The sequence below is a fragment of the Pteronotus mesoamericanus genome, unplaced genomic scaffold (genome assembly GCF_021234165.1).
Source record: "Pteronotus mesoamericanus isolate MK-2021 breed Mesoamerican mustached bat unplaced genomic scaffold, CSHL_Meso_final contig_33, whole genome shotgun sequence".
Lineage (NCBI taxonomy): Eukaryota > Metazoa > Chordata > Mammalia > Chiroptera > Mormoopidae > Pteronotus > Pteronotus mesoamericanus.
In genome coordinates this window covers 4460476-4473691 of record NW_026555135.1, presented here as the reverse complement: position 1 = coordinate 4473691, position 13216 = coordinate 4460476, and the positions used below count along the sequence as shown (strand labels likewise).

Sequence of the window (13216 nt, the reverse complement as noted above, 5' to 3'; positions counted from 1 at the left end):
CTAGTTTGTAGGTTCCTCACCTCCTGGATGCCCACATCTAGCAATGTCTCTACCAGTTGAGCTGTGCCTTGGAAATTGAAAATTGAGCCCCAGCACGGGAGACCTCATCGCTAATGGTTTTACTGTTGAATTCAGGGGCCGAAGGCTCGCTCCCCAGACACTGAAGGCATTCAGACACTCATTGAAGGAGGGATCAGTTTCTCAGCCCCAGATTAAGCCCCTTTCCCCAGGCCTGAAGCTGAGCCTCAAACTGACCTGACCTTGGCCCCAATCTGACACTTGATCTTGACCCCAGGCCAAGTCACACATTCCCCCTCTTTGTTCCAGGGCCTGGGAGAGTGCCTGGGGCTGCAGCGAGGCAGGGGAGCCCGTGGGGCCTGGAAAGAAGAACCCTCACCAGTGACGTCTCACAGAGCAGTTTGCTCCCGCGCACCAGGTTCCCAATGGTGATGTGGAAGTAGGTGTTGCCGCTGCTCCAGTTGGAGATCTTGGTGAAGGGGTGAGTAGTCAGGATGTCCTGAGGGGAGCAGAAAGTCCAAAGCTGCACAACCTGGATCCTCTGGCCTCACTCCACTCAGCTCCAGCCCTCAGACACCCCCCGTATGAGGGGCCTTGGGCCCTCAGAAAAGGAGCAGAAGGGAGAGGCCAGCTCGGCCACGGAGCTGCTGTGGGGAGCGGGCACCTTCCCCTCCAGGCCTTGGCTGCAACCAGCAGGCAGGGTGCCCGAGGAAATCCAGGAAACTGTTGGGCTGGATGTGGGACGGGAATAGGAAATGTTGGAGGCCTGAAGGAACTGAAGCTGTGGTCCTGGAGGAGAAGGTCCAGGGAAAGTTTGAGGAGAGAGACAAGAAGGCGGCAGGACAGAACCTTTGGGGACGAAATATCTATGGGCTGGGAAGAGAGGAGACCCATGGAAAGGTCCAAGAGGAACGGCCAAGAGAGAGATGAGGAACACCAGGAAAGTGGGCACACGAAGCCAAAGGTAAGACGGTGGCCATTGGCACCTATCGCCAACAGCCTGAGCATGTGGTCAGACTGTCCTTCCTGGGCCCCTTGGTGAGGGCTGCTCTGGCCCATAAATACGAGCCTCGGTCCCCCCAGCACAGCCTGCCACCCTGACCAAGGTGGGCAGAGAGCATTCAGGAAGAATGGATGATAGAGTCCGATGATGCTGAAAGACCCAGTACTGAAAAGAGTTCTTGGGTTTAGTAACAGAGTGTTTGTGAGTAACTCTAGAAGAGCCATCTTGACGGAGCAAGCAAGGGGTTAGGAGGTAGACAGAGCAACCAGACAGCCTTTCAAGAAGGGGGGCCGAGAGGGCAGACGACGGGGCTGGGAGCTGGCAGGGACACCGGGCGAGGAGCCCCCGGAGCAGTCTGGCCTGCCTCCTCCTCCCTGTCGCTGCTCACCTTGGTTCTGGGATCGATGAGGCTGACTCCATACTTGTTGATGGCAATTAAGAGGATCTCAGGGAAGTTTGGCTCTGTCGTTTGCTAGTAAAGAATGCCAACAACCATCAGACCCGGTAACCAGCGCAGGAAAAGCTGTGCATTTGGAGCAGGAATGAAGACACCCAGCTAGGATTAAGTTGACATCTCCTTCCACCTGCTGGGAGCCAGCGGCGCCCGCAGCTCTGCCATGATCTCAAGTTCCCGCCTCTGCTGAACCTCGGTGCTGCCCCAAATCCCTTCATGGGTCCCCAAACAACCCCTTTTCCACCCTCCCCAGCAGCAGTTTCATCCTTCTCTCCTGCTTCTCTAAGAATCTCTGCTCTCTCCTCTCTCAGCCCAAATGTCTCTCATCTTTAAAAACCCTCCTTGAACCTCACCCCGCCTCCAGCTGTCTATCCATCTCTGTCGCTTGCACAGCCAGGCTTCTGTGAAGGCCTCCCCTCCCAGGGGTGTGGCAGGCCACCCCTCTGCCCATCCAGACCGATCCCCTCCTCCTCTCCTGCCTGCCTCTTCACTGTTCTCTGGCCTCTGGTCATGCCCCTCAGATCTACCCCCAACCCTGCAGTCAGAATGGGGTTCTGGCCCCATCATTCTGGTTGAGAACATGCCAGGGCTGGCTGCCACCTGCAGGAGGGACCCTTGCCTGCTTGCCCACCTGCCTCCCACCGCAGCCAGCTCACCTCACATCCGATGCCCAGTCCTGCTTAACCACTTGCTTCTTGTGCCCAAGCCTGAGCCCTGACAGCTCCAAGGCTATGTTTTTGCCAGCTGCCAGGGGTGCGCTCCCCAGGTCTCCCTGCGAAGCTCAGGTGCTGCCTCCTCCAGGAAGCCTCCTCAGCTGTCAGTCTGGGCAGGCCCCCCTAGCTCTACCACCTTGACAAGAGCTCCCCGCAGATGACCCCCTATGCTTCTGGCCTGTTTACACATCTTCCTCCCCTGCCGGGCTGAGCGCTGGTCCCTGCATGTCCCAGGACTGAGTCCAGGGCTCAGTGCTCAGGCTCAGCCAGGTCACCCTGCTGAGACCCCGGCTGAGGGGCCTCTCTCCTTTCCTTGCCCACCGCCCTGGGAGGAGTCTCTGTGCCTTCTCGCCCCGCCCTCGCCTCCTTCTGAGAAGCCGCCCAAAGCGTACCTTCACCTCGAAAAAGGCGGAGCCGAAGGTCGGCCACTTGAAGATGAGCTTCAGGAAAGCCAGCTTGGCCTCCTCCTTGGACTTCCCCGCGTGCTTGTTGAAGTAGGCGACAATGGACTGCGGGGGGCCGGGAGGGGGGTCAGTGGCCTCTCCCCTGGACCCCCTGCCCTATCCGTACTGCCGGCAGCTGCCGTGGGCCTTGGAGGGCCAGGCACAGGCTGGGGGTCCTGGAGGCCATGACAGGGGCTACCTCCCTTATCCCAGTTCGTGGATTCTCACCCTCCCTTCCTCTAAGCAAGCAGGCCAAAGAATACTAAGTTAGGACACCACGGTAACCAGGACACGGAAAACTACTGCCAGCGGCCAGCTGACTGGACCCCTTGCCTGAATAACTGCAGACAAAAGCAGGTAGAGCGGGAACAGGAGGGTAGCCTTGTCACATACAGGGCCCCAAGAGATACTTCCCTGGTCTGCTGGCCAACCTCTGCCCCTCTGACCCCTGGGGTGCCCAGAGACCCGTTGAGGGGGACCCTGGTCCCACTACCTCCCCCACACTCACCCGCTTCCAGTCGTCAGGTGAGACCTGCCGGATGAGGTCCTGGGGCACTAGCTCCCGTAGCATCTTTGGGATACTGGGGAAGTAGGACTTGTCCTCCTCGAACTTGACCCTGTAGATGAGTGCCCCCAGCTGCAGCACCTCCTCCCGCGTGCACTTGTGGTAGCCTCGGAGATACTTGGGCAGCTCCTGCCAGAGACCGAGCAGGTCACGGGACGGGGGCACTTGGAGGAAGGGGGCTCCTTCCCTACCACCCTGAGGCCGGGCGCACTGCCCACCCCACAGGGGGCCCACCCGCTTCTCCAGCCTCTGCTGACACTGCTCCTGGAGGGCAGATGGCACCGTACACGAAAACAGCAATTACGGCTGCACACGGTCAGCACGTTGCAGTTTGGAAACAGAACTGTGTGTGAATGTTATGTCATTTCCCCCATAACTGTGCAGCAAGGTGAGCAGTCTCATTTCAAAAATGGAGGCCCTCCAAGTGACCAGCTGGTGAGCCCTGGCCTGCCAGGCCTGCACTTCCTCGGGAAACGCCTTTCAGGCTGGCCCCCTTCCACTGTGTCCCCTTCATACCGGCTGGTTTCATCAGCAGCACCAGCCCATTCCCCACCTCGAACTTCCAGACCCAGAACCAGAGGAACTGAGTTAGCCTGCTAGCTCAAAAGCAAAGATGAAGCCTCTCAAGGGCCAGCACAGCCCACCTGCTCCTGGAGGCTTACAACTCTCTTAGCTGAAGCATGGGGAAACTGAGGCTGGCCTAAGGACACACTGTAAATCAGAAAGCTGAGTCAATTATTATTATCCACCCATGTTTTCATCTACTCGCTCATAGACTCATCCACCCTACGCAGCCACCACCTATCTGCCACTCTGCACGCACTCACCCACCTATCTTCCCAGCCATTGGCTCCACCCACCCGCACCCATTTCCTATCCATTTCCCCATATGTCCACCCACTCTCCTACCCACTCACCCATTCACCCATCCACTCACCAATATCCAACCCATAAACTCATTTACATCCATCCTTCCCTTGTCCATTCACAGAGCCACCCATTCACCCATTCATCAAGCCAGCAAATATTTATTGAGCATCTACTATAAGGCAAGCCCTTGAAGCAACAACATATACCCTCCTCACACTCATGGAACTTGCAATCAAGGCAAGAACAAACATTAATCATCACACCAAATCAATGTACAATTGCAATCTTTGAGTTGTTCAGTGCTGTGTGAACATAAAACAAGGCGACATGATATGGCCTTGGAGACAGGGAAGACTTCTCTTAAGATGCTTGATGGAAAACAGAATAGAACTTCCTCAAAAAATTAAAAATAGAACTGCCTTATCACCAAGCCATTTTGCTTATGGGTATATATCCAAAGAAACCCAAACAGTAATTTGAAAGAATACATACACCCCTATGCTCACTGCAGCGTTATTTACAATAGCCAAGCAATGGAAGCAACCCCAGTGCCCATTAATAGACAAATGGATAAAATGGATATATATATAGACACACACACACACACACACACACACACACACACACACACACACACACCATGGAATATTATTCAGCCATAAAAATGAAAAAATTTTACCATTTGTGACAGTTTGGATGGGTCTAGGGGATATTATGCTAAGTGAAATAGTCAGAGAAAGACAAATACCATATGATTTCACTTATATGTGGAACTAAAGAACCATATAAGTGGACAAACACAATAGAAACAGATTCAGACAGGGAACAGACTGATAGTTGCCAGAGGGGGAAGGGTGGGGGACTGGGTGAAAAGGTGGAGGGATTAAGAAGTACAAATTGGTAGTTACAAAACAGCCATGGGGATGTAAAGTAAAGCAGAGGAAATATAGTCAATAATATTATAATAACCATGTATGGTGCCAGGTGGGGGACTGGGCAGATCGGGGAGAGCTTTGCGAAGTGTGATTGCCTAACACTATAGGCTGTAGGCCTGAAACGAATCAAAATGATATTAATGTAAACTGTAATTTTTTAAAAAAAAAGATGATTGAATTCACACCTAAAAGCCCAGTAGGTTAAGAGTGAAAGACCCGATGAAGGAGGATCCCAGAAGAGACAAAGTGACAGTAACCCTGTGGCGAACTTGAGAATTTGAAAGAATGTGGCTGGAGTGAACAGAGCAAAGGGGAGCTGGGGACAAGACGAAGGGACAGAGCAGGCAGGGCACCCCCGTGCAGGGCCCAGTCAGGGTCCGCGGCCCTGCCCTCAGAGCCCACCAGGGGGTCTGGAAAGCGTGATGGCCCCTCTGTGGGAACGGATTGAAGGGGGACAAAGACAGACCGGGGAGACCAGAGAAAAGGCGACAACGGGCTCCATCCAGATGAGCGGAGATGCTGGACTGACCCAAGCCGGCAGGTGATGGAGAGGTGTGTGTGGGGCTGTGAGAGCGACTCAGGAGGAACCTTCGCCAGGTGAACGACTTGGGATGTAGGAAGTGAGGGAGAGGAAGATGTCAAGGCTGACTTGCTTTTCTGCCTTGTGGGAACTGGTAGTTGAAGGCACCATTCACTGAATGGGCCACACGGGGTGAGGGTGGGGGCAGCGCTGGGAGAGGCAGAGCCCAGATTTGAAGGAGGGCAGCCCTTTGACTCCAGGCCAAGGTCCACTCCACCACGGCAGCTGCGATCCGTCGCCCCGCCCCCGCCCAGCATCCTGGTTTCTCTCACAGAAGAGTACACTGGGTGGCCCCCAAGAGATCACTGAGTTTGCAGTAAGGAAGACCTGGAATTAAACCCGGTTCCACCAGCCCTGCGCTCCTGACCCCACCTGTGCCGAAACACATTGACTGCGGCCGATGGAGGCCTCCGCCACATCCAGATGGAGCCACAGAATCTCGAATCCAGAGGACAGCCCCTCACCAAGGGACGCGCCTGCGCAGGTGGGGTTTGGCAGCTCAGAAGAAACTACCAAGCCCTGAGGGCTGTAGGGTCAGGAAGGAGAAGGATCGAAGCGGGGTCCCAACAGGAATCTCTCCAAGGCTCTGCTGTTACAAGCCCTGCCCTGAGGGGGGCAGCAGACCTCTGCTTTCACAAAGCAGCACAGGGAGCGAACAGCAGCAGCAGCACTGGGCAGCTCACCTGGTAATAGTGGAAGATGGAATCGGCCATGGGGTCCTTCCCTGGCACTGTGGCGGTCCACAGCTTCTTCATGAAGAACACCTGGTAGGTGAGCGAGGGCACAATTCCTGTGGCAGAGGGCAGCCGGTTTGTCACCCAGGGGTTCCCAGTATGAAGGCGTGCCCATGCCCAGCGCCAGCCCCGGAGGAGGCCCTAGCTCGGGTCCCACCCGGTGGGCCTCGTGGTACGGCACTGAGCCAGCACCTGCTCCGGGCCTCAGATGATCCCAGGACCCAGCCTCATGTTACCATCCTTGACGGGCCGCGCTTTCTTTATCCAGTCTGTCAGGTGTCGCACGAAGTCGAAGAAGAAGTCATTCTCAGGCACGCTGATGACCTAAGGACATGGCCATTCCAGTTCCCTCATTTTAGTCTGGGCAATACTGAGTTTTCTGACTGTCCCGCCCAGGACTTCCCGGTGGCTCCTTCTCCAGAAAGACTCTGGCAGCCAGGAGGGGTATCCATGGGCCGGGCCGCACCCTGTCCCAACTGTGCATGTAGAGTGTCTCAGAGCGCAACCTGGCCAGAGTGACAGTCACTCCATTCTGTCATGTAGCAACGATCTACTGAACGCTGCCCAAGGTCCCGGGGAAAAGGCTGAGAACAAGGCCCCATCCCGGCCTCGGCCTGTTTCTGGCATCCGCGTCCTGCTCCTCCCGTGGCTCTCAGTGACTCTGGGTCAGGACCTCACTGAGATCCCCTCTGCATCCCCAGTGTCTGGCACAGGGACAGTCACAGAGTGAGGAGGAAGGCGTGGATGCACAGGGAGCTGGGAGTGAACGACAGGAGGGAGCACCCGATCTGCTTGAATGGGTCAGGGAGCCCTTCCCACGGGAGGGCGCTTTGACCCTGGGCCTTTGACTCTGGGGACAGAGAAGTGGGGAGGGCAATGTGAGATGGTGGCAGGGGCCTGCGTTTTGGAGTCAGACCCACCTAGATCTCAGTCCCTTCCTTGTGACCTTGGATAAGTTATTTAACCTTTCGAAGCTCAGGTTTTATGATCTATTAGGTGGGGACGATCACCCTCCCTTTGAGGGTTATTTGGCCCCTGAGGGACAGTTAAATCGCATCTGGGAAGTCCAGATGTGTGTGTTGGGGCAGGCTGATGAGTCTGGTGTGAGGCTATGCAGTGCGGTGCCTCAGAGGTGGGATTTCAGGGCAGCTGCCACATATAAGAGCTGCATACAAGGGTGACTCTCCCTTCCTCTCCCTCCTCCCTCCTGTGTGTCTCTCCCCTCCCCCCACCGCCCCCGCCCCAGGAGCTGCTACAGCTCCAGCAAATTTCCCAGCAGACAGACCAACAGCAGACAACGGCTCACCACCCACCTTGTCTGCAATTTTGACAAAGAGGCTGAATCCTTCAGAAGACTTGAGGAGCAGCCGGGCAGCGATGTTCTGGCAGAAGTCCTTCGCCTTAGTGCTGGACTCGACCTCGAAGGCCTAGGGGGTGGGGGCGGGGCTCACTCAGCTCTGGCTGTGCTTCCAACCAGACCCAACCCCTCCTATGCAAGACACCCCCTCTGAGGGAGCTCCCCGCGGGTCCAGAGCTGGGCACAACATTTAAGAAAAGCAAAAGGCCAATTCTGTCTGGGTCTTCCCCACCCTCCAAGCCGCACTCAGCCCTGGCCTCCAGGGTCCTGGGCCTGGCTGTCCAAGGACAAGTGATGGCAGAGGCCAAAGATGCACAGACTGCACACGCGGTGGCTGGGAGGAGAGGGACCGGAGAAAGAGGAAAGCAACTTCCAGAAAGGAGGAGGAGAAAAAAGGGGAGGGGAAGCAGCCCAGACTGGACTGGAGGCCCAGGAGAGTCTGGGAAGCTTAGATGCGGGGGAGGAGTGTGATCGTGGGGTGGGGGTCGAGGGCCCCACAGAACCTTCCACTGAAGGGGACAAGAAAGGATCTGAGCCAGTTTTTCTGTCGCTTCTGAGTCTCTAGTCTCTAGGCAAGTTTTAAAACTGCTTTCCAGTTTCAGTGTTGGGCTCATTTATCCGAACAAGACACCGTGCTGAGACGGGGTAAGGCGTGGTGATCAGGAGGCTGCCTGACCGAATGGGCGTGAAAGCAGGACAAACAGGGCCTTCAGACAAGGGGCCCGGGGTGGCGGGGACGCCCTTCCCCCTGCCCCCCGGATTAGGTCAGGCAGGAGAGGGAGGAAGGGGTCTAAGGAAAGTGGGCTCAGGGCGACAGAAGAGGCCTGGGGCTGGGGGCAGGTGGGCCTGTGCTTAGAAACAGAGCTGTACCCAGGGAGGTGGCACCAGCGCGGAGCTCAGCTCAGAGGGAAGAAGCACTTGGTGACCAGGCAGAGCCTCCTCAGAGAAGCGGGAGGAGACCTGCCCAAGGAAGCTGCTCAAGGAGACGTAAGTTTGGACTCAAGGGCTCCTGACTTAGGGAATTGGTGGCCTCTTGACTGAGGCCTGACTTCACTGAGGAGCAGGAGAAAGGCAGCAAATGTGGGGATGGCGCGGGAGAGGCTCCAGGGCTGCCCCCCTGTGTCCCTGAGGGGCTGCGCGTTTGGGAGTGTCCATGGAGCTGGCAGCCGGTGGCCCTCACCTCATCAGTGTCGTCGGGAAAGTAGACCTTGTGGAATATCTGGGTCGTTTTGTGTTGGATGGCCTCCACCTCCACCAGGTGTGGGGGGTACTTCCGGGACCCATTTCTAAAAACCAAGGGGCAGAGGGGACAAAGTCAGGAAGCAGTGGGTCCGTGAGGTGAGGAACAGAGGGAATTTTGAAGACAGAATACCCCGCTTCTCACCCCTGTCCATCACTTCCTACCAGGTGACAGCCACTTAGCCTCTCAGAGCCTCCAGTTGCTCATGTGTACAATGGGTTGATAACAGCACCCACTGCATAGGGCCATGGAAGGGACCACACGGGGCAAGGGATGCAAGCGGGCCTTTCGCAGTAGTAAGTGCAGCCGGGGGTCTGCCTCCCTGATAGACTTGAAGGAAAGAGCCAAGCCCGTCTGAGCAACCAGACTCTCACACTGTGTTCCGATGGGCACTGAGTGCTGCAACCTTTGTCGAGCCGGCAGCTTAGGGTACCCCAGGGACAGGTCCCAACTGCAGCGTGGTCCTATCCTCATCCCACTGAGCCCACCTGAGCGCCGCCCCCAGGCTCTGTGCCTGCTGCCTCTGCCCCGTGCGGCAGCTGTACCTCAGGGCTTTCTGGAGCCGCTGCAGGCAGTCGATGGCGAGCGGGCAGTGCTTGCGGGACTGCAGGAAGCGCTGCACGTGGGGCAGGAGGATGTTGCTGGGGGGGAAGAGGCCCGTGCACAGCCAGAGCAGCTCCCAGCCCCGCTCCTCGCTATACCTGCAGGAAGAGGGGTGGCGTCCAGCAGGGGTACCAATGGCCAACCGCAGGGGTCTGAGCACCACCGGGGCCGCACCCCCCTCAGCAGTAGCCCACGCCTGGCCGACTCCCACCCTGTCTGAGGACCAACACAGACCCACCTCCCTGACAGCCAGATCCAATTAGTGCTACTCAAAGTGGGGTCAGCCAACCCACACGGGGCCACACAGTCGCCAGCCACATGGAGATAGGGTGCTCTTGCCAGAATGAAAATCAGCTATGTGATCAAGCCCTCCATTTGGTTCAGCTAAGGTTTTTCGTTTGTTTTTTTTTTCTTAGCAAGGCTTTCCTATGAAGGAAGCAGTATGTTAATTTCTATTCTGGCAGAAGCTCTTTAACTCAATATTGTTTGAGTAGCACTGAATTTAGACCAGCCCTTGGGCTCCTTCAGGCGTGACAGGAAGAAAGTTTGGAGGGCTTGTGGGAGGAGGTGGCATTGGATCTAGGCTTTGAAAGATGAGACAAATTCTGATATGCAGAGGAGATGGAAGGTTTTCCTGGCTGTGGGCGTGGCGCGCACCAAGTTTTTTGTCGGTAAGAAAAGATCTGATACGTGGCTCTCTCGAGTAAGGGATGTAGAGAGTGGCACAGCTGGGGAGGGGCTGGCGGTGTGGGCTTAAGGGGCGCCCGCAGGGCTTCTTTCAGGCTGTGAGACCAGCCTGTGCCTGACTTCCCTCTGCTGCAGCCCTGTGGCCCAGCAGGGAGAAGGCGGCAAGAAGGTGAAACCCTCTGGGACCCAACACCTTTAGCCCGTGAGTGTTTCCAGCCAGAACTTCCAACTGACAGCGGGCTCAGGCCAAGCCAGGGAAGGGACATTTGCACATGAGCAAAACCTGCAGGCAGACAGCAGAGTCGGGGCTGGGCAGGGGGACCCAGAGGAGGCTCAGTCAAGGAATGGCAGGCAGTTAGGGGAAGCTGGGCCTGTTAAACTTGGAGGACAGACTTAGAGGGCACAGCTGACACCTCGTGGTCCATGACCTGCCTTGAGGTGAAGCTAGGACACAAGGGGGTCTCCCGGCTCTGAGCGAGGAAGGACTGCTCCCAGGCAGAGCCAGCCGCGGCCTCAGGAGGGAGGGAGCTCCCCATCAAATGGGTGCTGGACCTTTACGATTGCCTTCAGCTGTGGACGCTAGGGCTGGGGTCCTGCCCGCTTGCGTGCCCATCACCCCGGGCTCACCTGATGTGGTTGTCTGTCAGCTGCTTCAGGATCTGTACATACACCTCGTCCTTGAGGGGCTCGGCCTTCAGGGCGCCCTCGAAGATCTGGTCGGTGAGTTCGTTGACGGAGCGCATCCTCTTGGATGGGTAGTCGCCCATGTACTTGAGCATGGCTGGGGAGCCGTCAAGGAAGGGCTTGCGGCCCATGGGGGCGGGGAGGTGGGGGGGCACTGGCCCAGATGGCAGGAGGGCACGCGCTCCCACAGGGCCTGCCTTGCAGGTGGCCCTGTGCCTCAGGCCACTCACTTAGGAAATGGGCAATATTTTCTCATCGTGCTGTCCTTGCCGACCGCCCACCCGCTCTCAACTCCTCCAGCCACCTCCTCGGGCCCCCAACCCTGTATCCAAAGTCCTCACAGCAGCCAGGATGCACTGTCCAAATCACTAGACTGGCTGTGCCACCCCTGCCCAGTGGCTCTGCATGGCCTTGGGACACAGTCCAAGCTTCTTAACAGAGCTCCTCTAGTGCCCCTTCTTGAATCTGTCCTCCAGCTTCATTGAATTATTTGGTGCCCTCAAAACAGCCCTGCTGTTTTACCTCAGGGCCTTTGTGCATGCAGCTCGCTCTGTCTGGAACACTCCCCATCCATTTCCCCTATGGTCTCAGTCTAAATACCACTTCCTCCAGGAAGCCCTCCCTGCCTTCCTCCACGGCTGGGTCAGGTCACTGTGCCGCCAACCCCATCATAGCACTGACCCTAGTCAGCATGTCTCCCCTGAGGCCAGAGACTGGGTCTGGTCACCACTGTGTCTCCATGCCTGGCTCAGCATGTGGCACAGCACTGTCAACCAAATAACAGGGTCAGAAGAGACGAGGGTTGAGGTGGCTCCTTGCACACTGTAAGGTGCCTGGCACATGGATGGAGCTGCTCCATCAGCGCCCCTGGGCCACATCTTCTCAGGACCCCACTGGGCCCTCAGAAGGACTTAGCTGTCTATATGAAAATCCCAGGGGCAAGGGCCAGCCCCACCCTGCCCTGCGGTCCCCTGCCCATGTCGCCCGCCCCCTCCAGCTCTCAGGTGCGGATATCGATGAAGGCCATGCAGGCCTCCTGTGAGAGCTCCTCGCTGCCCAGGATCTTCTTAAGCAGCGCCTGCTTGAGCGGCTCCCGCGTGTGGCTCCACAGCCGGTCCTTGCCCCGAGCCTTGGACACCATCACGCGGCTCAGTGTGTGCTTGGGCGGGGGCCTGGCATGGCGCAGGGACAGTCAGCACTAACTGCTGCCTGAGCTGAGACCCACCCCGCTCCAGCCCCATTCCTGGAGGCTGAAAGTAGGGAACAGGCCCTGTTCTGCCCTTCTGCCCTGTGGCCTGAGGTAAGTACCCGCCCTCCGGGGCCTTACTTTCTAGACTGGAAAATGGAGAGTCTCACCTGGCCGTGCCCCAAACAGCCCTGCCACCCTCCCTAGCCTCCTCAGCCCTGCTCCTCTCTGCTCTGGCCTTGGCATGTGCTTTTCCTGAGTCACCCCCTACACCGCTCAGCTCAGAGGCCACTCCTCCAGGAAGCCTCTCCTCTGTCCCCAGCAGCCCCGTCTCAATGCTGGGTGCACAGAACCCCAGCTGCCTGGTTTTGTGCCCATTTCCCCACCAGGACCGTGTGTCATGAGTTCCTGGGACCCCACCTGTAGTAGGCGCAGTCACAACCTCTTAAGTGAAGGAAGGATAAGGTGACACAACACTAGAAGGGTCACTTTAAAGGGCAGAAGCTGTCCTCTGACTCCCTCGGACAAAGGCCCTGCTCAGAAGTGGGGTGGCTTTGTGCTGCCCCCACAGAGTCGCAGAAGCCTGCCGTTTGCCATCCCGGGGCCCCTCTCCCCTTTCCCTGTCACCTGAAGTAGTCGTAGGAAAACTCCTCCAGCGTGTAGGGCTTGGTGCGCACCTCGGGCTCCGGTGTTCGCAGCTGCAGGAGCCGGAGGACGTCCTGCCTCTGGTCAGGCGTCATGGTGACCAGGGCCTACAGACCGAGAGAGGGGGCTGAGGCCAGCTCTCCGCCTGGGGCTCCTGGGATCAACACAGCAAAGCCCAAAGCCTTCCGGACTGGGGCTGGGGAGACGGCCCCTGGGGGGCGTACCCTGTGCCCCATTCTGACCCTGGGAGTCCCTTGAGACCTCTGAAGTCCCTGCTGCCTCCATCATGCTGGGCGCAGGGCTCTCTCTTCACTGCCCCGAGTCTGAACCACGTTGGGTCAGTCAGAAAGGCTGGACAAGGCAGGAGGAAACTGTGAGAACCACCCAGAGAATGGGGCGCTGCTTGCAAGAGCTGAGCTCTGAGTTCTCGGTGCTGCGCTCAGGAGGCTCCAAAGAACCAGGCCTCCCTTCCAGCTCCGCCCTTGCGGCCCTTTCAGAC

The 13216-nt window shown here is 57.6% G+C and overlaps 1 protein-coding gene across 2 annotated transcripts in view; it reads right to left on the bottom strand.

The window, feature by feature from the left end:
- Positions 1 to 13216, bottom strand: part of MYO7A (myosin VIIA) — a 66357-nt gene that overhangs the window by 344 nt on the left and 52797 nt on the right. For both annotated transcript variants that reach the window (XM_054576158.1, XM_054576159.1), the window contains exons 35-46: positions 12700 to 12824; positions 11903 to 12058; positions 10830 to 10985; positions 9458 to 9613; positions 8853 to 8958; positions 7629 to 7742; positions 6552 to 6639; positions 6265 to 6371; positions 3140 to 3325; positions 2581 to 2697; positions 1410 to 1493; positions 398 to 517 (exon numbers count right to left, since the gene is read on the bottom strand). In XM_054576158.1, the coding sequence (XP_054432133.1) occupies positions 398 to 517; positions 1410 to 1493; positions 2581 to 2697; positions 3140 to 3325; positions 6265 to 6371; positions 6552 to 6639; positions 7629 to 7742; positions 8853 to 8958; positions 9458 to 9613; positions 10830 to 10985; positions 11903 to 12058; positions 12700 to 12824 (1515 nt within the window). The remainder of the gene's footprint in view (positions 1 to 397; positions 518 to 1409; positions 1494 to 2580; positions 2698 to 3139; positions 3326 to 6264; positions 6372 to 6551; positions 6640 to 7628; positions 7743 to 8852; positions 8959 to 9457; positions 9614 to 10829; positions 10986 to 11902; positions 12059 to 12699; positions 12825 to 13216) is intronic.